General features: G+C 31.8%; 1 protein-coding gene across 3 annotated transcripts in view; it reads left to right on the top strand.

Moving 5' to 3' along the window:
• LOC119616296 (zinc finger protein 608) overlaps positions 1 to 25,455 on the top strand; it is a 426,494-nt gene that overhangs the window by 134,610 nt on the left and 266,429 nt on the right. For all 3 annotated transcript variants that reach the window (XM_037972641.1, XM_037972639.1, XM_037972640.1), the window contains one exon: positions 16,078 to 16,192. In XM_037972641.1, the coding sequence (XP_037828569.1) occupies positions 16,078 to 16,192 (115 nt within the window). The remainder of the gene's footprint in view (positions 1 to 16,077; positions 16,193 to 25,455) is intronic.

Below are 25,455 nucleotides of genomic sequence, written 5' to 3'. Positions count from 1 at the left end.
AACATATTTTTGAATGTAATTGAGATATTGGCTTGAAATTTTTTGTAAAGGGTCGAGAATTTCCATATCTAACTAAAAAATGATATTAAGGGATAAATATGGACTAAATTGTTGTAGCTATCTGCGATCCTATTAAAATTTTGATATAAATCATAGTTTTAGAAATTAAACAAATATGTAATATATGACAAAATCTTTATTTATGAACAAAACTCAATGAAATTTTCAACGCTTGTTAAATTTGTCATTTCAAATAAGAATATGCAAAAGTTGAAAAGGTCAAAGGGCATCCCGCAATTCCCAAAAATAGGAATGAAAATCCCAAAAATGGGATTTTTTACTTTTTTGCCCATAGGGTCCACATTTCTTTCAGGGCTGGGAAAATACTTTTGGAGTAAATAGAAAACATATTGAGGTTTCCAAAACTGCTTTCAGTTTTCTGATCCCAGCTTTGGGATTTTAGAACATGTCGCCCAAAGTTGAAGTTTTGATAAAAAATATGTCATATTCGGAAGGACGCAGTGGCAACATTTTCAAAAAATAGGACAAGTTTTTTACGCCAAAGCGTTCTGCGTAAAGATACCTTTTAGAAAACTATAAAATTGTTATATGTTCTTAAAGAAAATTTTATTTTATTAATAAAAGAGTTAAGACACATTTTTGGCAAAAAAACGCCAAAAATCTAAAATTTTTTGAATTTTTAAATTAAAAAACGTATATTTTTGGATCTGTAAACAATATTGATCTGAAATTTTTTGTATATTATTGGAAATTTTGTTGTCTAACTAACAAGAAAAAATTGAGTCCATTTGGTCCAAAATTACGCCCGGTATTCAAAAAAAGGCGGACCAAGGTATGGTAAATTTTGTATCACTAAATTTTTAAATGCCTATAACTCGGATATTATAAGAGATAAGTAGTATGTCCAAGCATGTTTTTTCAAGATCTCGTCGAGCGCTTTCACAAAGTATAAAAATCTTTGTATTTGGGTGAAAAACAAAAAAATGGCACGAGTTTAAAAATTTTACATGTCGTAGGTACCCTACTTTGAGCCGCCACAGCGCCGTCCCTGGGGCATCTGCAGGGTTCATCTTCAAAACTTAAACTCGAATACTCCTTGGCTACGCTCACGCCAAATTTTATCCCGATCGGATCAGCCGTTTAGAAATGCCAGATTTATTTCCAAAAAATTTCCATTCTGCCCCACTGTGGGTCCTTTTACAAGGACTAACGTACTTACAAATGCGTTCGACAGAGCAATCTCGGAATCTTGCAGACCAAAGGTATGTAAAGGCAAAAGTAAACCACCATGGTGGTCCTCTGAACTAGCAGACACTCGCAAAGCGTGTCGCAGATTGTTTAACGAGCCCAAACGACTAAAGCCTCAATGAACAGGTTCAAAAACCTGGTCAGGAATGCAAAACGCTAGTCTTAATTATCCTTCTGTAGCGGCGTGGAGGGATCTTCTGAGACAAGCCGCTTGCGGAAAATATTGTCTACATCGACGGTTGTTCCTAGCTACACCCAAAAGGACTGTGGCTCATGGACAACTTGCGGTAAGGAGACTCTAGAAGTCCTCCTTGACGCCCATTTTCCTGGAAACTCGCCTCTCATGGGAGAGCTCCGAGGAACTCTCTGATACGCGCATGGAGGCAAACAATCTCATTAATGAGGATAAGCTGAAATGGGCTCTCAAGAGCTTTGACCCGTATAAATCACCGGGTCCCGATGGTATAATACCTGCTGATCTCCAGCACAATGAGGATGTCATAATCCCCTGGCTGACTAGAATCTACTCGGCCTGTCTTAAATGGTCCTACATTCCTGAATCTTGGACCAGATGCACGGTGGTCTTTATCCCCAAAGGGGGAAAAGCCTCTCATACAAAACCGAAAGATTTCAGGCCAATCAGTCTGTCATCCTTTCTCTTGAAAACCTTGGAAAGGATTATCGATCTGCACATTAGAAGCACGATCGATTCTGACCGTTTATCTGCATCTCAACATGTCTACATGAAAGGTAGATCTGTTGAAACTGCACACTCACTCGTAAGTTTTGTCGAAAAATCCCTCGAGTACAAGGAATATGCATTAGTGGCCTTCCTTGGTATTGAAGGGGCCTTTAATAATGTACTATCAGAATTAATTTTATTGGAACTGGCTAGGCTGGGTGTTACCCAGCCGATCTCCCAATTTATTAGTAGGCTTTTGACTAATCGAGTCATAATTTCTACCATGGGAAATGCCACTGTTTACAGGATGGCAAAACGTGGCGCTCCACAAGGAGGAGTCTTATCACCTCTTCTATGGAATATTGCCATTAACTCATTACTCATGGAACTCGATTCCATGAAGTGCAAGAATATCACATATGCGGATGACGTTGCGGTCTCTGGCAAGCATCTAACCACCATCTCACAATGCCTGCAACAATCACTGAGCCGACTGAGTCGATGGAGCTACAACAGTGGTCTCAGTCAATCCTGGGAAGACCGAACTTATCCTATTCTCGAATAGATACAAGATTCCCTCCTTTCCTCTTCCTCGCCTGAATGGGGTAGAGCTTAAACTCTCTGACAGTGCAAAATACTTAGGTATCATTCTTGATTCTAAACTACTATGGAATCAAAACATCAAGGCATCTATCGTTGGGGAATTAGTCTCAAGACTGCAAAATGGATCTTCGACATGGTCATAAAGCCTATTCTGATGTATGGAGCGCTTGTCTGGTGGAAAACTTTGGAAAAATCCACCTACTGCAATCCTACTGAAGGAATAATGCGAGCTTCTGCACTAATGATCACTGGTGCGATTAGAAGTACGCTGTCACAGGCGTTGTTCACACTTATGCACTGGTTGCCTGCCGATCTGATGGCTAGGCAACTGGCATTAAACTCGGCAGTTAGGCTTCATGCTGCCGGAATATGGAAGCCAAACCGACATGGTCATGCTTCTATCCTGGGGAGTACGACTAACATCCCCGACAATATAGATTACTGCTCTCCCACGCTCCTTCCGGACAAAAGATTCACAGTTAGGATGTCAAATGTACCACCCTTCTCAGAAGGTGAAACACTTGACATCTTTACGGACGGATATAAGTCCACTACAGGCGTGGGTGGTGGTTTCTTTATTCCCCGCTTAAACAAAGCGGTATGTTTTAAGCTGAACGATAACTGCAGCATCCTACAGGCTGAAATCTCAGCTATAAAAAGAGCGGTAAACTGGATGAGGTACTATAGGATATGCAATGTTAATATCCGAATTTGTACGGACAGTAAACCTGCTATAAAGTCTCTAACTGGTGTCTACACGACATCCAGACTGGTTCGCGAATGTCCGGTGTCTCTTGACGAGATGGCGAACAATTCGTGCCTGGAACTACTCTGGGTACCGGGTCATTCTAATATTCCCAGAAAAAGAAAAGCGGACGAACTCCCGTCAGTGTCCCGCCGTCACTTAGGGGACACTGACGCACTAGTTGGCGTTCCGCTTTCATGCTGTAAGGCTTTTATTCAGCATGAACTCTATGGGTCTGTTCAGACCAGATGGTCATCATTGACATATTGCTCTACATCAAGAATGACCTGGCTTCTCTATGATGAGCTAAGATCTTTCTGTTTGGTGGGGCTTCCAAGGATGAGACTACATATACTGGTAGCCATCCTAACAGGGCACTGTACTATAGGTGCAAGAAGACTAAATCTTCCATACAATGACTATTGAGGACGAAGAGGAAACTGTAGAATACTTTCTCTGCCTCTGCCCTGCATTAGCTAATATCAGGACTGAGTTTCTAGGCAGTCCAATATTGCATGAACTTGCGGCTCTATCTAATATAGACATACATAAGATAGAATCGTTCATTCGTGCCTCTGGCTGGTTTAATACCATGTTAATCACGGACATGTAATGTCCCATAGGTTGGTTTTCTTTTGCAGGATCCTCTATAGGGTATCACAACGGGACCATTAGGACCCAATTGAGTCGGAAGACTGCCTCAATAACCTAACCTACAAGGGTTATGAAAAATTGATTGAGTTAATTCTAATTGTCCACAGTTTCCTGCACACATAGATTTTTTTATGTGTGAAAATGACTGTTGCACGGTGTTTTATAAATATTTAAAAATATTCAAATATTCAACCGTTCTCACAACAAACATTTAATTTGCCAGGAAAAACAGTTGAAAACATTTTTTTTTGAAAATGAAGGAACAAGTCGGTTTTAGTGACATTTTTTTTGTCGGCAACGCCTACTTTCGAGTGGGCGGGTCTCCAAAGCTTAATACATTTTTGTCTTTATCTCGAAAACTGTTTTGTTTACAATAAAAATTTATACATCAATTAAAGGTATTAAAAATACCTTTCCAATGATATATAACATGATACTAAAATATGGACCGACTTTGGTTTTTTTCCGGAAAATATATATTTTGACCCGACTTTTTTTTCATCTAAAAGAAATCGGAAAAAGTTTCTATATAATTCTATTATAAATTTCCCGATTTTGACCCAACTTTTCAAAACGGAGTAGATTCTACGACCCAAAATTAAGTTTAGGTGTCTCGGCGTTTTTCTGTGTCTTTTTGACATACTTACAGTGTTATGAGATGTTTAATCAATATCATTAAAGAATATTAAATAGAGTAATTGATGAAATGACCAAAAGAATTATTAGAAAATTTTCAAAAACTTTAACTACCAAAGAATTATTAGAAAATTTTCAAAATCTTTAACTATCAAAGGGGAGCGGCTTGTATCCAAGGAAAACCATTAAACTCCTCATTTATCTTATCCAAAGTCCATATACGAAGTAGGAAGAACACTATGTTTAAATTTAGACTTCTAAACAGACCTTAGGTTGCTTGGAACCAATATAAAGTGAACTGTCGTGTGGTACAGGAAAAATACTTAATTTAGATATTTACAAACAGAGGCGGTTATAATCACCTAAGGTCCACAAAAGCAATATTTTCAGCTAATACATACACTTATATATATTTAGGACCCAATAACTATCCCAATCCAAATACGCCTACTTCATTTTATTCATAAAATAAAAGTTTCAAAATATGAGGTAGAAAATCAAGATTTTAGCATGTAATAGTCCTATAGTGGTATACGGTGATGTCCCCATACTTAGAGTGGCTAGGATGGTACTAAGTGTTAGCTTTGTTGAATAAGAATCAATATTATACAATTGCAAATAAAATTCACACAGTACTCTCCAAATAGATGGGATTTCTGTAATGCAGTTTTCGTTTATTGTTTAAAGTAACAAAAAACCTAAAAAGCAAAATTCTTTATTGACTTAAAAAATTAACAATACGTACACATTTTCTCGTTAATTAATATCTTTGCTAAAAATAATTGTTCAGACATAGTTTATTCTTAAAATTTATAAAATTTTACATAGGCAAATTACTTAATTTATTCACTGTATATGTTTAGTAAGCTTAAGACAGGGTTGGACATTTAAAAAATATTTTTTGTTTACAAGGCTTTCTTTGCTCAGTAAAGATCTCCTAAATAGCCGGCCTACGGCCGGTCTCAAGGATTTTCTCCTCTATGGTATGTCCAACACTGGCTTACATATTATACCTTAATAAAAAAGCTCAATATCTTGGCTTTTAAACAATCTAATTTATATACTTACCTATAAAGGCATTTTTCTCGATTTTTTTGTTAAACCTCAAAAATATCAGGTCAAAAATTATGTTTCCCAAAACATAATAGTAAATACTGAAAATAATCAATGCTCAACTTTACGAAAAAAAAATTTCGTAATATTTACAAAAATTTCGTGTATAATACGAAATATTATTTAATAAAACCCTTTCCTATTTTTACGACAGTACGAAATGCTTTCGTAATATTTTTTTTCTTAAATTTTATCGAAATTAAACATAACATTTTTATAAAATTTAAGAAAGAGTATAATATAATTCACGAATTTATAAAAAAATTAAAAATTCGTGTGGAGAATAATTTTTAACTAAAATTAGAAAAATTATTTTGAAATGAACAATTTCGTATATATTACGAAATAATTTCGTGGTGCGCAACAACGAAAAATTCGTACAATGTACGACATTTTTCGTATATATTAGGCATGGATTTTTTTCAGTGTATAAATCACAATTTATATATACTCATAATTGGTATAATATGGTCGACCATTACCGATTATTCTTTTTTTTTTATTAGTTTTAACTATTTCAAGAACTTCTTTAAAAATATGTAACTATTTATATAACTAAAAGAAATTTTAGTTTATCATAAAAAAATGTATCACATTTTATAAATATTAGTATAAACATTTTTTAAAATTGTTAAAAAAAAAAAAACGAGAAACATATAAGTAGTTGTATGGACAAAAACATTAAATATTTTTATAAAACTTTGCATAACTCTTTAATTTTTCATCGAATTTTATAAATATAAATATAAAATAAAATGTTTAGTTTTTATCAGAGACTGAAAATAACGGGTCCACTTTGTTTTTATAAGGTTAATTGCTGTGATCACTATTTATAATTGTGTTTTTGCAGTTTATCTCTGAGAGAAAGAAACCTCTATGTTAGTTTTTTTTTGATAAGCTACAATTGATTTTTATTTTGTAAACATTTTTGGTCGGCTTATGATTTTTATATTTAAAAGCAAAACAATAAATCGCAAATGTAAATACACGATTAGGACACACATGCACACAAACTATCTTCAGAAATCATAGCAAACAACACCAATATACTCTCCCACTCTTATATAAGCAAGAGAAAAAAGGAATTCAAAAACCAAGTGCTCAGCCAAAAACATAAGTAACAAAACAAATGTAGTAAAGGTTATACTAAACCATTTTAGTAAAAATCTTTTTATAACTGTTATTCTGAGTGATTTATTTAAAAAAACAAAAATAAATCACAATTCGATCACTTTGGTTATGTGGCCCAGTTATTTTCAGTATCTGGTTTTTATGTACGTACGTGATTTTGTTATTAATAAAATAAATGCTGAATAAAATTATCTTTCTTGTGTTAAGAAGAGATAAGGGGGTAGGATGGAATTTTTGTATTGTAACTTATTTTGAAAAAAATTGTTTTCGCCAATATCCCTAGTAAATTAATTGTTTGTAGTTCGAACTATGAAGGTATTTTTAAATACCTTTAATATAGCTGTTTATGCATAAAAGTGAGCTTTTTAAAAGCTAATATTTCATATAATTGAATGTACTTTATTCCAGTATAGCCACAATTTTAGATTTTGGGGAAGGATCCGAGATATCAGAAGTCACGCATAGAATATGACGACGAATTAAAAAATTTTGTAAGAGTGAAATATAGCTACAGTCAAGCCATAAATATTGATATGTTACGATCGGTCTTAAAATGACGTGCAAAAAATTTTTTTTTTTTTTTTGGAAATGTTATCGTAAGGGGTGACCGACTCAATTTTTTTTAGACACACCCTAGTATACATACATATATAATTTTCCAACCCTATAAATTTTACACATACATATGTATTTCGATTCCTTATAGATCGTGGTGACTTTTTTAAATTATTATGAACGAAAAAAGAATATATTTCTCTTCATTATAATTTTTAAATTTGATATTTATGTATATAAGTCTAACACAGTTTAAAAAATTTTAATAAAACTATAATAAAAAGCAGGGATCGCAAATAATTGTTATTTTCTTCTTTTGAAAGAAAAGGTTACGGAAAAAATTCCTTAATTTTATTTAAGGACTTTTAGCCATTAAGGTAAGATTTATATTATTTAGGTCACCGTAACCAAGGTTAGGTTAGGTTCTGCAGACTGTATACTACCACGAGTATAGCTTTACTTGGGTCCTATCAGGTCCCTTTGTAACGTCTGGGAAGAAACAAGATTTGAAAGGAGAAAAAAAAAACGATAGAGACAGTAAAGATAATATTGAAAGAGTAAAGAATAAAGTAAATAAAATAAATATGGTAACGAGCCTATAGAGAAGTGAAGAACATAGTGTGTGATTAATTACAGACCCATTTCGATAATTTTAGAAATGCGAAAATACGTTCAAGTTGAACAGTTGATAGATCTGATAGATCAGAAAAGTACCTGATAACGAATCGATTCAAGGGCCGGGCAATTACACAGAAAATGAGTGATTGTTTCCTCCTCTTCCTCATATTGGCAGCTCCTAGAAAAGTCATTGTATGGAAGACCGCGTCTTGCATGGTTTCCCCACTTTGAATGACCAGTATGAACTGATAACAGAGTGCTCAGATGTATTCTGTTCAGCCCTAATATAAAGGATGTTTTATGAGGATCCATATATCCATATTGTTTTTGGGAGAAGATCTACAATCTTTGCATGACCTCTGGATCCAAAGATCCATCTATTTGTGATACTTAATCTGGCTGCAGTATTCATTGCCAGTTGTTTAGCAAGGAGATCCACAGGAAGCCAGTTCAGAATTGCAAACAACGCTTTACTGAGTGTCGTCCTAAGAACACCTGTTATGAAAAGAGCCGATTGTCTCATAACTTTCGTGAGAGTGTTTCTGTTGGATGATTTGTCGAGTTCATGCCACATTTCTTAGGTTAATACCCCAATGCTGGCCAATAGCCTTTCTACAAACGTATAACGCCGTAATAGCTTTTGAAGATCTAGAGATAATATTCAAACCCCAAGAAAACTTCATATCGAGAATAACACCTAAGTATTTTGCATTATCCGACAGCGTGAGAACCTCGCCGTTTAGACGCGGAAGAGAGAATTGAGGAATTTTGTATTTGCCCGAAAACAATACAAATTCCGTTTTTCCTGGGTTAACGCTGAGGCCACAGTTTACGCTCCATGAACTTATTATCTTCAGCGCTTCTTCTAATCTATGAGGCATAGTCTCAAGATGCGTACCAGTTACCGCTACCGCAACATCGTCAGCGTATGCAACCGTTTTAAAACCTAGTAAATCAAGTCTAACTAAGAGTCAAAGAATGATCAAATCTATATTATTTTGTAGAACCGCTGGAATAATGCCATCAGGGCCAGGTGATTTATAGGTGTCGAAACTCCTAATTGCCCAGCGGATGATGTCATCGTCTATCTTAACATTCACAGCAATGTTTACAAATTCTACACCATACTGATCATGCGTAATTGATTCACCAGTTGAAATGCAACCGGGAAAATGAGTATTCAGGAGAAGCTCCAGTATCCCCTGACTACCTGTAGTCCTATTTCCGCCCACTTTTTGTATATAGCTTGGGACAGAAGGGGATTTGGACAGGATTTTACGATGACGAATTGTATCTGAGGAACCTTCTATAGAACTACAAAATTTTCTCCAGGCGTTTCGCACTACGTACCCGATTCTTAGATTCATTAACTTTTGACTTATAAAGATACCATATTCCAAATCTCTTTGCCTCGTTAAATAATCTACGACACAACCTGCGGGTTTTCGCAATTTCGGGATCCCACCAAGGGGGCTTACCCTTATGATTACCTTTCGATGGTTTACAAGCCCTATTAGTGGCAACACTAATGGAGCTTGAAATCCAATTTACGGCTATTTCGATGTCCCTTCTGTTTTCGATAGTCGGGGCAGAAGGAAGAATATTAGTCAAGGTCGACTTATGGACCTCCCAGTTTGTCTTTCTTCTGTTGAGAAATAGTTTCGCAATTTTTGCCTGAACTACTATTTCAAATTCTACATAGCAATGATCAGAAAAGGATTACTCCTTTGAGACCTTCCAATCCTGAACTAGATCAATATGGTTTGCACACACAACCTTTCTATTCGCAACGATGAAAGTTGGTTCTGAACCTCTGTTTAATACTACTAGGTTATTATCTAATAGAAAATCTAATAGAGACTCACCTCTTATATTGAGATCTGAGCTACCCCAGACCGTGTGGTGCGCGTTGGCGTCTACGCCCTAGCGGTATATGCCGTCTTTCTGCTTCGCGCACAATATTTCTGACCAGGCGGTTTGGAGTCCATGGTCGCCATAGTCATGCGCCATGTAGCTACTTAGAAGCCAGATTTTGGAGTTGCCAGACGCCCAAGCAGCCGCAACAGTTCTTAGCCAAAATACAGGCTCTTATATTACCTGAGCAGTTTGCATATAGAAGTTTGTAGCCTCTAATAGACAGTCCACGAACATTACCATGGTGGGTCCACGGTTCCTGCGAGGGATTTCACATACCGGGACCACGTCCAACAAAGCACCTGGCCACACTTCCCCAAGGGAATCAATCGCCAGCTTGAGGAGTAACGCAGAGCGCTCATTCAGTCGATAATAGCCCTTACCAGTGGGTTTTTGGCAACCTCACTGAAAGGCCTATTAACGACGACAGTTTGCGCCTTTTTGGGACGTTTAGTCGTCGGCTGAATATTCGAAAAAGAAGGCGACTCTTCCTCGGATCTCTGCCGTTTAGGCGTCTAAGCAGCAGACTTAGTCACTTCTGCGTTGACTGGAGGATCTGATTCCTTTTATCTTGCCAGGATATTTTTGGTCCAATCAAGAGACGATTTCTCGACCTTGGACAATGTATTGCTGGGCTTGGCGCCATGACGCTCAACAATGCGCTCGGCGGCGTGCCGGTGTGCACAAGGTAAATTACAAGGATTCGCTAAAAGTGCCATTTTTGTTTTAATTGATGCCAACTTATAACATTTCACAGTTTCGAAGTTAAAAATTCGAAAGAATTTTAAAATTTTCATGAATTTTAAGGTAATTTTAAAACATAACATTTTAGAATTTCATTGATAGGGACGTTGATTTTAATTGTAGGAGTGTAAAATTTAGCAGAAACATGTATTTTCATACGGTGTATCATAATCAATCAAAAAGTCGATTTTGATTTTTTTGTAACTTAGGGCTTTTTGAATTTCATATCACTATATATTATTGATCCTTATGAAATTCTGAGTCGATTTAGTCATGTCCGGTCGTCCATCTATCTGTCTGTGTAAAACACGCTCACTTTAAAAGGATGCAATGAAAATTCTTTATTATTATTCGGTACAGTTTGGTATTGAAAAACAGCAAAATCGGTTTAAGATTTAAATAAAAATTTCAGACAACCTCTAAAAAATCTAGCTTTTTCAACTGGTTTTTGTAATTTTTACAAAAACTGCTGCACATAAACTAATGAATTTTGGAAGATATATAGCTTTATATACAAGGATCAACTATGTGGAAAATCGGACTATAATTTTACATACCAACCATAAAATAGGTATAAAAAAGTTGTTTTATATTACAAAAAAAATAAAAACTTTACAAGCAGCAGACTGGCTTTGAACCTAGTTCCTTACAGTTGCCGGTTATATGTCCTGACCACTGCACCATTAATAACTGTTGCTTTTCTTTGTGAACTAACGCGCGATAAAAAAATGCGCACATTGAGAAAACGTAGCTGCTTAATTTTTTATGCAATTCAGCAAGATCAGAATTGACAAAAGGTATTTAGCAACTGTTTTTTTTATGCGCACAGAAAGGAATATAGTATTTTTATATGAAAGTCATTAGTTATTAAAGGACGAAGTAAGGCAGTGGTATTGTGGGTAGAACAGAAAAATGAGAGGTGGAACATCAGTGGTTCAAATCTGGGTCAAGACATTTTTATTTTTTAAGAAATAAAATTAATTGTCGTAAATTTATAAGTACTTTTGTAATACCTCCTCAAAAAAATTGATTTCTGAAAGGAAAACTTCTGTATCATTTCAAAATCCGATTTATTATAACCTCCACCATCACTGGAGCAGGTTTGTTATTCTGTGTATAACACTAAGAAATATTAGTCTCAAACAAAACATATGAATATTGGGTGTCCTTATGAAATTTTGAATATTTTGAATAAATAGTGTTTAAATTTAGAGAATCTAATTAATTCTTCCACACTACTTCATGTCAAAACTTTTCGTGCTTTTCATATCTTCTTTGCATCCTACGCATCAAGTTACATGATACGCTTCCTAAGCGTAACTTTTTACTTAATTTAAAGAAGAACGTTTCTTCATTTTTTTTATATTTTCACAACTTAACTCGTTCTAGTTAGCTTATTAAAATTTATAAATACACATTAAAAATAAAAAATAAATTGTCAAAATCAGCTGACATATTCGTGCGCCGCTTTTAATGCTTACAAAAGTAGAAAGTGAATCTATTTTAAGCATTCTACGCGTCAAGGCGTTTGTGTTTGTAACTTGTAGCACACAACAACATTGATTCTATTTTTTTGACAGCCGCGTATAATGCGAAGTAGCGTAGAACGCGTAGTGTGGACCTCCAACTTTATGTTGGTGCCATTCAACACATGAGATACTTACATATGCACGGCGAATAGTTCATCTGACCAACTACCTAAATATCAGCTAAAAATACAAAATTTAATACTAAAATTTAAAAAAAATGTCCATGCTTTTAAAGATTTTTTGTCATTTTATTTATTCTTTATTGAATCTTTCTTATACAGAAATTTACAATAAGTATCAAAATCTTAACCTAAACTATAACTAACGTTGTTATTGCCGCTGCAATTTCAACAAAAATTCTCGATAATTTGATTATCTGGCAAAATCCAATGTTTCCGTTCTTCTCAGTCGTCTATGACCCTCAAATGACAGGAACTCCCTGGCAAGGGGATTTGAGTGATCCATTAGTTTCGACATGTAGGATAAACATGAGAGTTTGATCTCCTCGCGTATTATGGGAACATTGAGATCCCTATGAATATTACTATTGCGAATGTACCACGGGGCACCTGTTATTGACCTTAACAGTGCTGACTGCTTTCTTTGTATTTTTTCAACATGACTGTTCCCCACAGTTGAATGCCGTATAGCCATATCGGTTTTATAACTGTTTTGTACAAAAGCACTTTGTACTCCAAGTCTAGATCAGACCGTGGTTCAATTAGCCAGTACATTTGAGCTGACTTTAATTTTATCTGTGTAATCTTGGCTTCAATGTGGTGAGTCCATGTTAAGCGGCGATCAAGGTGGATACCAAGATATCTCACATGGCTTTGTTCAGGAATTTTTATATTGTTTATCTGTACGGGAGGACAATTTTCTCGTCTTAAAGTAAATGTAACTTGAGTACTGTCAAACCCTTTGCACTTTTTAGTTGATACGTGTAATAATTTCTTTTCTCAGAATCAAAACTATCAACTATTGTCCTAAAAGACTTTTCTGATTAAGGTGTATTTTTTGTTTCCTGAATGTTTCCTTTGCGTAGAGAGACTACGTGGAAATTTTCTTTGCCTACAAGTTGGGACAACTTATTAACCAATAGATTGGTGGTAGGTTCGCGCAAATACAGAGGAGGTGGCTTGTAGTGTTTTAAAGGCATGGATGGTACTTTTTCACTTTCTTGGTTATCAAGGAGTGCAAAACGATTTTGACTTACAGTATTTGTTTTCGCCTGTTTTGGATTTGGTTCCAATTTTGAAGTCCAAGGGCTAGACTTACGTTTTGTATAAGTGACATAACGGTCCATTCCCGTATGGATCTTTTCTGTTTTATGCGAGCTCAATGTATTTGGAGTATTTTTGGTATGGAACCAGTATTCTTTGACATTGGGCTTGAGTGACTTTCCTTATTATTAATGGTTTTTATAGTGTTAATATTGTTATTATTACTATTTGTGATATTGTTCACATTAGCATTACTATTTACATCAACCATTAAATCAGTTGTTTGTTTATCTATTTATTTTTCGTTGTCTTCCACACCATTTTCTTGTTTTGGCACATATGAGAGAGGAGATCTCTCGTTTGTTGTTGTTTTTGAATCTGTTGTTTGTTTACTTATTTTTTATTTTTCGCTATTATCTACACAATTGTTTTGTTTTGGCGCACTCTCGTTTGTTGTTGTTCTTACACTTAAATAGTTTTTATGATATTTTGGATCATAATTATTGTTGTTGTTGTTTGGAGAGCTCATAACAAAGTATACATTTTTTCCATTGCTACTGAGCCTCCTTTCACTTGTTGAAGAGTTAGAAAAACTCATGCACAATAACACAAACACTACACTTTATTGAAGGTATTGTTGTTATTTATTCTTTTTTTTTCTTTATGCTTTTTGTTTTGCTACAATTTGTTATTGTTAATAATTGCATTAACAAAAACGAAAATTTATTTAATTTAAATGTATTTTTAATATTTAAAAAATATATATAAGTATGTATTTAATTAGAGTCCATTCGCTGTTACTTATCTTTCTTTATAATTTTATTAAGAATTTATGTTCACAATGTTATTTTCTCGTGAGAGCGATTTTAAACACGTCTATCCACTATGAGAAAACACTAAACATGTTTGTGAAAGATTGAAGTTTTGGTTTAGTTGACTCTTCGTATGTGACTCATCTGACCAACTACCTAAATATGAGCTAAAAATACAAAATTTAATACTAAAATTTAAAAAAAATGTCCATTCTTTTAAACATGTTTGTGAAAGATTGAAGTTTTGGTTTAGTTGACTCTTCGTATGTATCAAATTTTTAACGTTAGGTGTGGGGAACCTACTGGAAATTTATTCAAAAAGGTCTAGTGAACACTCTGTGAGCATATTATAGTCAAATCTTAAGAACAGTTTCTTCGAAATGGACTTGGGCAACTCTATATCTCGGCAAGATAAGAAGCTCAATCACTTGATAACGTTAAAAAATAACATTACTGTAGGCCTGTAGGCCTTATTCCAATAGATTAATTTTAGACCACAATTGATAAAAAATGTGGGCTAAAATAAAAAAATATTTAAAAAATATGTTTTCTAATAAAGTGTGGGTCAAAAATTATTGTGAATCGTAAAAATTTAAAAAAAATATATATATAAAAATTTGTATTTAGATCTAAATATTTGACACATTTCCGTAAAATATATAAAAGTGTGTATACTTTTTAAAAAGGACAAAGGAAAATCTTTTCAAAACAGTTGAAAAGTATGAAATCGGTTAAGAAAATTTTGAGATATAATTTTTTCGTTTTTTTTTTTTTCAATATCTTCTTATTTTAGGGTATATTGAAGATTCTAAAAATGGTAAAATGATCTTCTACTCATCTAGGTCTATAAAATGCATTATATAGCGTAATGAGTGTTTTTGAGTGTCAATAGTGTTATTACATTAAAAATTAATATATATGGGAATTTCATGTCGAAAAAATTATCTGAAATCATTTGAGCAAAAAAAAAAAAAAAAAAAAGAACAACAACAACAACAAACACGTCCATTTTGAAAAAATAAGGTAAAATTAAGTGAAAAAATTTTATTCTTGAGTTAAAAAATAATTTTTTGATAGATATCCACCTCGCATCCCCATTATGGGACTTTAAAGCCCTTAAAGGAAATTGTATAAGCTTTCTGATGAAAAAAATTAACCCAATGAAGAAATAACTATCTGAACTGCTAGAACCAATAGGTGTAAAGTTACACTCATTTACATAAAACTCTGTATGACCAAAATCGGCAGTTCCTGACCGTTCTTTGTGTCTGAACTAATATCCAATAGTACTAACCTTGGTGCAAATTTCATCCAAAATTGCCCATAAGTATAAGAAAAAAAATAACAATTATTTTCGGTTCCTGAAAAAAAAAACTGTTGTTAACACATAATGGTAAATGCCTAAAATTAAGTACTCACGTATCAGATTATATGCACTTAAAAGTGATGCAGATGACATGTAGTAGTCATTGAAATGTAAGTTGTTGTGTAAGTACAAGTGAATTTTGTTTTTGATCTTTGGATATAATCCATCAAAATAAAAAGTAGTCTATAGAAATAAAATTTATTTTTTAAAATTCTTTTAAGATTAAACACTAAAAAAATATACATATATTTTTAAAATATAGTCTATACACACTTCTACTAACGGAGACGTGGATGACGAAAATTTTATTTATATAAGTTATTTAATAAACTGATATTGTAATTTCTTCGTAATAACAGACTCGAAAATGCATTCCATTCAGTTGTAAAAAATAAGGATTTTTCTGTATTTTTAATTCAAAATATTTCTATTAACTTATGAACTAAAAGGAATTCAAAGAAGTTTTATTTTTTTTTTGCTTAGATTTTGTGACTCCCCTACTGAAGACTTAGATGCTCGCAGTTCCAAAGGTCGTGGAAAACGTGGACGCGCATCAATTACTCCAGACTTAAGTAATTTTACAGAAACAAGAAGTTCGGTAAGTTGTATATAATTGCTAGTTTATCGTTTTACTTTAAAACTCAATAAAATTAATGTGAAATTTTTGATAGTTTAATGTAAGTAACACAAAGGAATAACAAATCACTGTTCGCTAAACGATATCATAAAATTTAGTTGTTTGCGAATATCTTTAATTCTGTATCAAATTCAATGTAATAACCAGGGAAACCGAAAACATGCTCTAAAAAAGTGTTTTAAGCGCTTTAAATATGGCGTAAAAAACTCAAAATATGCTCTTAAAATTTAAAAAATATGCTCCAAAAATAATTATTTTAAATTATATTTTAACATTGAAAAGCTTAAAAAGACTGAAATTGTAATGAAATAATAAATATTTAATGTCATACATATTTCATCCTACTAGATTTTTTATAATAGATTCATCTGATAGTTTGAAGAACTAGTTTAATAGAACTCTGTTTTACGTTCAGATAACCAATAAACAACATGAAGCCATTTGGTCCCCAAAAAACATATTTCAAACGACAAAGTTTGACATATTTCTTCCAATTGTATTCATAGCTTCTAAACTGACATTTTAATCGGTGTTGTCATAAAATCCAATAATAACACTGTAAGTAAAATTTCAACTTTCAAAAAGACACAGAAAAACGCCGAAACACGTGAACTTAATTTTCGGTCGTAGAATATAGTGGCATACTCCGTTTTGAAAAGTTAGGTCAAAATCGGGAGATATTGGATTTTAAAGTTTACACTGTTTCTGAGGTGTTTTTTGATTATTTAAATTAAAAAAACTTTCCCGCATAGAAAATTATGAATTTATTATGCATATACATATATTTAGCTTTTTATAATTAGTTCGTATGTCTATGCGCGAAAACTTTTTTCAAAAATTTAAAAATTTAAAAATCACCTCATAAACATTTCATACTTTAAAACACAATATCTCCCGATTTTGACCTAAATTTTCAAAACGGAGTAAGCCACTAGATTCTACGACCCAAAATTAAGTTTAGGTGTCTCGGCGTTTTTCTGTGTCTTTTTGACATACTTACAGTGTTATCAATACTAGTTTTTTAAACGATAAAAATGGATTGGTGTCATGATATCCAAAGTAATCGGTTTTATGTCCGATTTAAAATTTAATGCTTTATTGAATAAAAAATATAACATTGGTTTTCATGAGACTAATGTATTTTTGCAGTTTTCAAGTTCTACAAAGAAAATAATTTTTTTCAAAATTGTAAAATAGGCTAAAAAATTAAAAAAAAAAAAATAAAAAAAATTAAATTTGATTTTTTTTAAATAAAGTTTTGAAAAGAAAATTAAAAATGTACAAAAATGAAAAAAAGCGAAAAACTTCAAAATATGCACTAAAAGAATAAAATATGCTCTAAAAACTCGAAAATATGCCTTAAATATGCTACAAAAGTCAAATCATGCAAAATTATGCTCTTATGGGTAAAATATGCTCTAACAAATCGATGCCAAAATTCTTAAATTGGTCTGAAACGTGTAAATATCTTATCCATGAGTCCATACGACGCACCACAAAAAACATGCATTTGCATATTTTGGTTTCCCTGGTAATAACAAAATAACACTAAAGCTATGTATAGACTGTCGTCAGAGTTTGTGTTGTCGGAACTGGTAATGTACTGACAGTAAAAAATTTTTAGCAACAGGTTAATTTTCAGTTCAGACGATTGTAAGAAAGCCCTACAAATTTTTCAGCCAATAAAAATTGTCACTTTACACTCTTGTCAGGTTGTTGTGTATCAAAAGTTGCCAGATTGTATTTTGGCTGCATATCGCCCTTGTTTTGAATTTTAGTACTATGTGGAATTTTTTTATTATTATTGCAATTTGTACCTCTACTGGTTGTACTTATGTACACAAAAGCATTTATCGATATCTTTATTGTTTTAAGATTTAGCAAAAAGTCCTATGTGTTTCAAATTATATTGATTTAAATCAGTCAATTAAACTAGTCAATCTGACACCGTAAATAATGGATTCTCACTCACTTTTTGGGGGCGATCAAATCTTGTCCGTCCTTCCGTTAATATTTTTATAGGAACTTTTTAGTTAAAGCACTTTCGGTACTTATATGAAAAACGAAGGCGGCTATATTTAGCATTCCGATTTTTAAGAAATCTGGTGGGAGTAAATTAAGTCCACAAAATTTAATTTCAAATTAAAAGTGAAATTGCAACTTCTAGAAATTTTGCATAAAGAGATGCTGTGCTAATAAGTCGGAATTCTAGGATAAATGATTTAATGAGAATTAAATAAGTATTTTCTGCTAATTTATTAAGAATAGCGATTAAAATATATTTATTAGTATTAATCTTATAGATGTTTTTATGTAACATTACTAATGAAAATGAAAACAAAATAATTCGAAAACAACTGAAATTCTTAATTATAGTCAGTTTGACTGCGAATGTGGATGATTACCTTTATACAGGTAAATATCGCTGAAGTTATAGATGTAATGCTAACATCCGCTACATATTTCGAAAGAAATCTTCAAATCTTATTGAATTTTTTATAATATTGAACCTAGATACATGAAATTTAGCATGTAGGGCCTTGATTAGGAAAGAACCTATAAAAGGGGACTTTTTGGTACTTTTTCGTTCTACAAAAGGTACCTTTTGAATTTTCTCTAATATTGAACCTAGAAACATTTAATTAAGTGTGTAGAACCTGGATTAGGCCAGAACACATAAAAGGGGCCTTTTTGGTACTTTTCCGTTCTACAAAAGGTACTTTTTGAATTTTCTATAATATTGAACCTAGAAACATGGAATTTAGCATGTAGATCCTTGACTAGGTAAGAACCTATCAAAAGGGACTTTTTGGTACTTTTTGGTTCTACAAAAGGTACTTCTTGAATTTTCTATAATATTGAACGTAGAAACATGAAATTTGGCATGTAGGACCTTGACTAGGTAATAAACTATAAAAGGGGACTTTTTTGGTACTTTTTTGTTCTACAAAAGGTAATTTTTGAATTTTCTATTATATTGAACCTAGAAATTGACTTTTTGAATATTCTATAATATTGAACCCTGAAACATGAAATTTAGCATTTAGGGCCTTGACTAGGTAAGAACCTATAAAAAGGTACTTTTTGGTTCTTTTTCGTTCTACAAAAGGTACTTTTTGAATTTTCTCTAATATTGAACCTAGAAACATGAAATTAAGTATGTAGAACACGGATTAGGCGAGAACACATTAAAGGGGACTTTTTGGTACTTTTTCGTTCTACAAAAGGTACTCTTTGATATTTCTATAACATTGAACCTAGAAACATGAAATTAATTATGTAGAGCCTGGATTAAGTGGGACTCTATAAAAGGGGACTTTTTGGTACTTTTTCGTTCTTCAAAAGGTACTTTTTGAAATTTCTATAATATTGAACCTAGAAATATGAAATTAAGCATGTAGAGCCCGGATTAAGTTAGAACGTATAAAATGGGATTTTTGGCACCTTTTCAGTCTTTAAAAGGCCTTGCCGTTTTACAATTGGTATTTTTTGATTTTTTGTAATAAAATTCGTACTGACTGTTTTTTAACACATCATATTAAGGGTATATAAGATTCGGCACAGCCGAATATAGAACTCTTACTTGTTAAATTTGTTTTTAAAACAAAACTAAAAATAACAAAATGAACAGGAATTCGTATATTTTTTATAAAAAATACATTAAAATAATATGATTTAATTCTTAAAGATGTTATTTGAACAAACTAAAAATAACTAACTTAACAGGAATTCATTACAATTTAAAAAAAAAAATCTTAGAGAAAATAATAATTAACATTCATACATGTATGTACATATTTATAAATAAAAAATTGCTCTTTGGAATTTATGTTCACAAATAATATTTCATTAAATGGTTTTCCATTAACGCCGATTTTAGATCATTTATCGGTTATCAATGCACGAGAAATAGAAAAAACACGTTCTGATGGTGCGCTTGATGCTGGAATAGTGAATATTCTACAGTATAACCTATATAATAATGGAAATTCATTTTTCCTATTTTCCCACCATTTTAAAATATTAAAGTCATTGTATAAAGTCACATTAGTATTTTTATATCTATTTATGTAATTCACTTTCAATTTTAGATTCAATAGAATTTGCTTCCTGTATTAGTTGTACATATTTTTGAAACAATGAATATATTTTAGATGTATTTATTTCAATTGAATGGTTTGATGTATTAACGTCATTTTGTATAAAAATGTAACAAAGATTTGCATATACTTAAAACTTCAGTTTTCTTTTCTAAACTAAATTGAATTAATTGATTGGTTGGTGGAAATAAAAATATAGCTAATTTAAAAATTTTAATTTTGCTCTCTACTAAAGTTATTAAGGTGTCATACAAACTTTTTTTGAAATCTGAAATAAATGTTGGTTCATAGTTACTAGCGGTGGAACATATTGTTTTTAGATTTTGAATATGAGGGTGAACTAAGTGTAATGTAACATAGGAGCTACCTTCAAGCTCTTTTGATGCTTCCATAAATGGTTTTAAAATTGCTATTAACTGGTCCAAATGGTATTCTTTAATAATATTATATTTTTCTACTAAATTTTTCTCGCTTAGTATTTTTTGAATGTCATTAAAATTAGATTTTATAGATAACAAATTAAAATAAACAGTATTCCACCTAGTGGGTAAAAAAAAAACTTTTTAGTGAAGTGGTCAACTCACAATTAAGGCCTGATTTCTTAAAATATTTTACAAGTTTTGACGATACTGTTATTATTTCAAGTATTTGTACTGAAGAAGGTGATTTATATAATTAATATTTTCATATTCTTTTAAATCAGCTTTTATATTGGCTCCTCTATCTGTTACCACAACTAATGGATCATTTAATGAACAATTGAAGTCACTGAGTAAATTATCCAATTTTTTTTTATATTGGTACCTGTTTATATATGTAACACAAAATTAATTTTTATCGTTATTAACTTCAAAAAATGAACCTGCAACTTCCTAGAAGTGAAGTTTGTAAATTTTAAAATACTTTTTTTAAAATTTTGATTTCGGATCTATTTGATACCATTTCTTAAACAAAAAAAATTGTTTTGTCAAACTTAATTTTCAGGAGTGACAGTGAATATATCTTTTATACCCGCAATTAAAAAAGATCGCGGGTATATCGATTTTGTCATTACTTTTGAAATATATCGTAATATTGTTCGTTCCGTCTGTCGTTTCATATGTCAATGAAATACAATAAGTTCCGAAAAATACGAACCATAACAATCTCTTAATATATAGCAATATTTTCGGAAGTTTACTTTTATTATGCGATACCTTTTTGATGGTGGGTATATAACATTCGGTACAGCCGAATATAACACTCTTATATGCTTATAAAATAATATTATTAATAACTTACTGGTATTTGATATGCCTTTCATCTACTTTACACCAAGAAGCTTACTTTTATGTACACCATCAATAATATAATGAGCCGTTAATGCAAGGCAGTGTTGCCAGAACTCCCTCAGAATAAAGTGCAAAATGACGGTCAAAAAAGTGCAAATTCGTTGAAAAAAAGTGCTAAATTCAAATCAAGTTTTTAAAAGTCCATTAAGCCATGTTTACCCGTCTGTGCGGCTGGCTGTCCAGGTATAATGTACAGGTCGCAATTTTTCACATAACGATTTCATTCAACGAAAATGCAAAAGACTATTTCAAATTGGTCCATGATTTGACCTTGCCTATATAAATATCCCTTTACAAAATCGATGAGGGGTAATTTAAAAAAAATCAAACAAAAAAGTAAGATTTTGAACATGACCCTCCCCGATTTCGTTGAAATTCGGTACACACATTCTTCATGTAAATACGGAATTTAAAGTTCTCAAAAATTCGTTACGGTCCAGATTTTATCGATGTTTAAATTTCATATTTTTTTTTTTTTGGATTTTTTTCAACAAGCATTAAATTTTACATCCCAGGAAAAATTGTATTAGTTCCACAACTAGTTCTAGAACGCATGATTATAGCCTGTACTCGTTCTACTTTGGCGTTGAGACCAATGATTTTTTTCGAAATTGTCACCTTCGGAACTGGTTCTGTGGAAGTGTTATGGATTCGACACTCGTTCTACGGAACGCTTCTGGAAATAGTTCTTTCATCAATGATTTTTGTTCGAATTTGTCACCCTCGGAACTAGTTCTAAGGAAGCTTTAGAGAACGTATACGCTTTAACTTAAAATAGTTCTTTTTCCCTGCGTTTTTGTTCGAAACTATTAAGATTAAGACCAGAATTGAGAAACTGTTGAGGAATTATAATTCTTCTACCAATTTTATTAAGAAAACGTACTAACATGTACTACATACATACATAATGTTTAAAACAATTTATGATCATTCTGCCGCACCTACAATCTTCAGCTCACTTTCCATTCTTCCAGTACAATGCAATTAGCAATTAGGAATCTCTTTAATTCCTTATAGTCCAGTTCTATGCAGAAAAATAGATATAAAAGCGTTTTCTATTTCAATAAAATAAATTTTATGGATTTTTAATTTTTTGACATTTTTTTCAACTGATTCCAAGAAGTTGTTTCGGAACTAGAATGCGTTCCATTGAACTAGTGTAGTAGTAATGTATAACTAGTTTCAAAGATCTAGTTCCTTGAAAACTATTTAGAAGTATTTAAGAACCACAACAACGTTCCGAGGAATGGGTTCCAGATGTAATGGCGATACCACTAGTTCCAAGGTTGTTGTTTAAGAATCCGAAGTGGTTCTGTTTGCACTCGTTCTAGAACTAGTTGTTTTTAGAACAAGTTCTAAAATTTTTCCTGGGATCGTATATTTTCTGAACTGTTTATCCGATTTTAATCGTTTTAGTTCCCAATGAAAGCCTATGTCTTTTAGCTTGATAATATTCAAGATATTTAAAAATTTAATGTTTTATTTGATGATGAACACAAAAAAGATTAAGAATTTGAAACAAAAATTAAATTGTTTATGAACAAAAAATTAAAATTTTTGAAATTTGTATGGAAATGATGTGGATTATTTTACTAAAAGTTGGTTTACTTGAGATCCCCTCATTATCCCATTCTGAAATTTTTATATTTTATTGAAAACACTATAAGCCATCTTATGTGAAGGAGTAAAGAAAATTTAAGGTACACTTTTTGAGATATCATTGATTAAAGGACGTTGTTTGATGTCATCATCCTTAAGCGACATGGCCACACATCAAATTTGTTGACTCAAACTGTAAATTTTTGATTATGTTAGTAAAAAAAACTCTCACCACATATATACATGTCAGTTTTTTCACTAACACAATTAAAAAACTTACCGGTTGAGTCAACAAATTAGGAACTAAAACGATAAATATTTTATAAAATATACGATGACAAATTTAATGCTTGTTGAAAAAATTTTAAAAAATTTGAACTTTGAACCTTGATAAAATCTAAACCATAATGAATTTTGAAATTTTGAAGAACTTTAAACTTCGAATGTGTGTACCAAGTTTTATCAAAATCGGAAAGGATAAGGTACAAAATCCCTAAGAATAAGTATATACATATATATGTATATGTATATTAAATAACTAATAACACTAGGTAACAACGATTTTGTTTAGGATATAAAACCTATATGGTTTTCTTTGTTTAGGACGTCTAAGACCAGAAAAAGTATTTATTTAAAAAATCTAGGACGTCAAACACTTTTAATTATTCATTAAAAAAATGCTAAAAAAGGGTTAAATTCGGAAGAAAAAATTTTATATTTATAGTTTTAGTTATTTTTTATATAAACAATTTTATGGGTCATATTCACAACACTTTAGCAAAGGTATCCTTATTGCAAAAATATTGAAAATTCAGTTGAAATAATCTTAAATCTCGGTGAATAAATGTTAGGTTTATTACTCATACTTCTAAGAGCTTTTAGGAAACAATATAAATGTTAATGTGACAAATGAATTATGAGGGTTATATTCAAATACACAAGTTTGTAATTTCTCCTCTATATAAATCCTCTTTCAGAATATAAATTTATTCTCAATAAATTATTAAAACATTTTAGTATTATATTAGCCGTTTTAGCATGTAGTCACTACATTGTTAACAAAACAACGCTTTTTTAGCTTATTTTTTCAAATATTTGTTACGATTATTGCATAATAATATTTAAAATAATTCACTTCTTAGTTTAATTTATAGTGTAAATTATAAATTACAATAAACATATACAAAAAGTTTTCGCGAGAATTTCTTAAAATTTCACATCTCAAAACAAAATTTTTGCAGTTCTCTAGAGAAATTAAACTTTAAAGTTCTTTAATTATAAAAAAGTGCAAAATAGGAGAAAAAATGCCAAAAATGTTCATAGGTCACAGGTTAGGGCATAACCTATTTTTCTTATGGATAACAACTCTTCCTTAAGTTTTTCAAAATGTACAGAAAAACTATTTTCAACATTTCTGCATATAGTTGATGGATGCGGTATCAAAGATTCTATATTTAAATTAGGTCCATATTTATTCCCAATTGATAACATTAAATTTGAATAAGATTTTAATCCATTATCATTTACTAATGAGTATGACCGAATATCGCCTAGAATCCATTCTGTTAAAACTTCGGTGCAAGCCTTCTTATCTCCTTGACTCAAATACTTAAAAGTATTTGTAGGCCAACAGTTATTTGAGAGAAAAAACAAATACAAATGAGTATTTAACTAAAAACCATAAGCAACTGTTATTGTTATTTGTGGATATAGTGGATGAGCACCAGTGTTACCATATGTCAAGTTTTCCCTTTTTTTGCAAGTTTTTTGAGATTCAAAAAAGTTTTCAAGTTTTATTCCAATAAAAAAAGTTTTTTGAAAATTTATACAGTTTTTCAGTTTTTATTTTATTTAATCAATAAATAAGTTTAAAATAAAAAAACAATGTTTACCATTAACAAAATAATATTTTATACCATTAATATTCGAGATATTCCTAAAAACTGAAAAAATTAACCGATGTTGATGACCTTAATCCCTTAGAATAGACGTTAAGGACACAATGCACTTCGACCATATTATAGAGATTTTGTGCAGCCCATTGGTTTAATCGGTGAGTGTTTGAAGATATCAGGGTCTGGGTAAGACAAAATCTTCGTGTTTCGAGTTCCCAATGACGGGTAGTTACAAAAGTTCAGAGGTTTCCTCTTGTAGTACACAGAATCTACATAGATTCATCATGACATTTCAAGTG

The sequence above is a fragment of the Lucilia sericata genome, unplaced genomic scaffold (genome assembly GCF_015586225.1).
Source record: "Lucilia sericata isolate MDLA Ls3-8-SP2 unplaced genomic scaffold, ASM1558622v1 Contig000066F_arrow, whole genome shotgun sequence".
Classification (NCBI taxonomy): domain Eukaryota; kingdom Metazoa; phylum Arthropoda; class Insecta; order Diptera; family Calliphoridae; genus Lucilia; species Lucilia sericata.
Note: the sequence above shows the minus strand (reverse complement) of the source record. Positions and strands in the feature narration are given on the sequence as shown.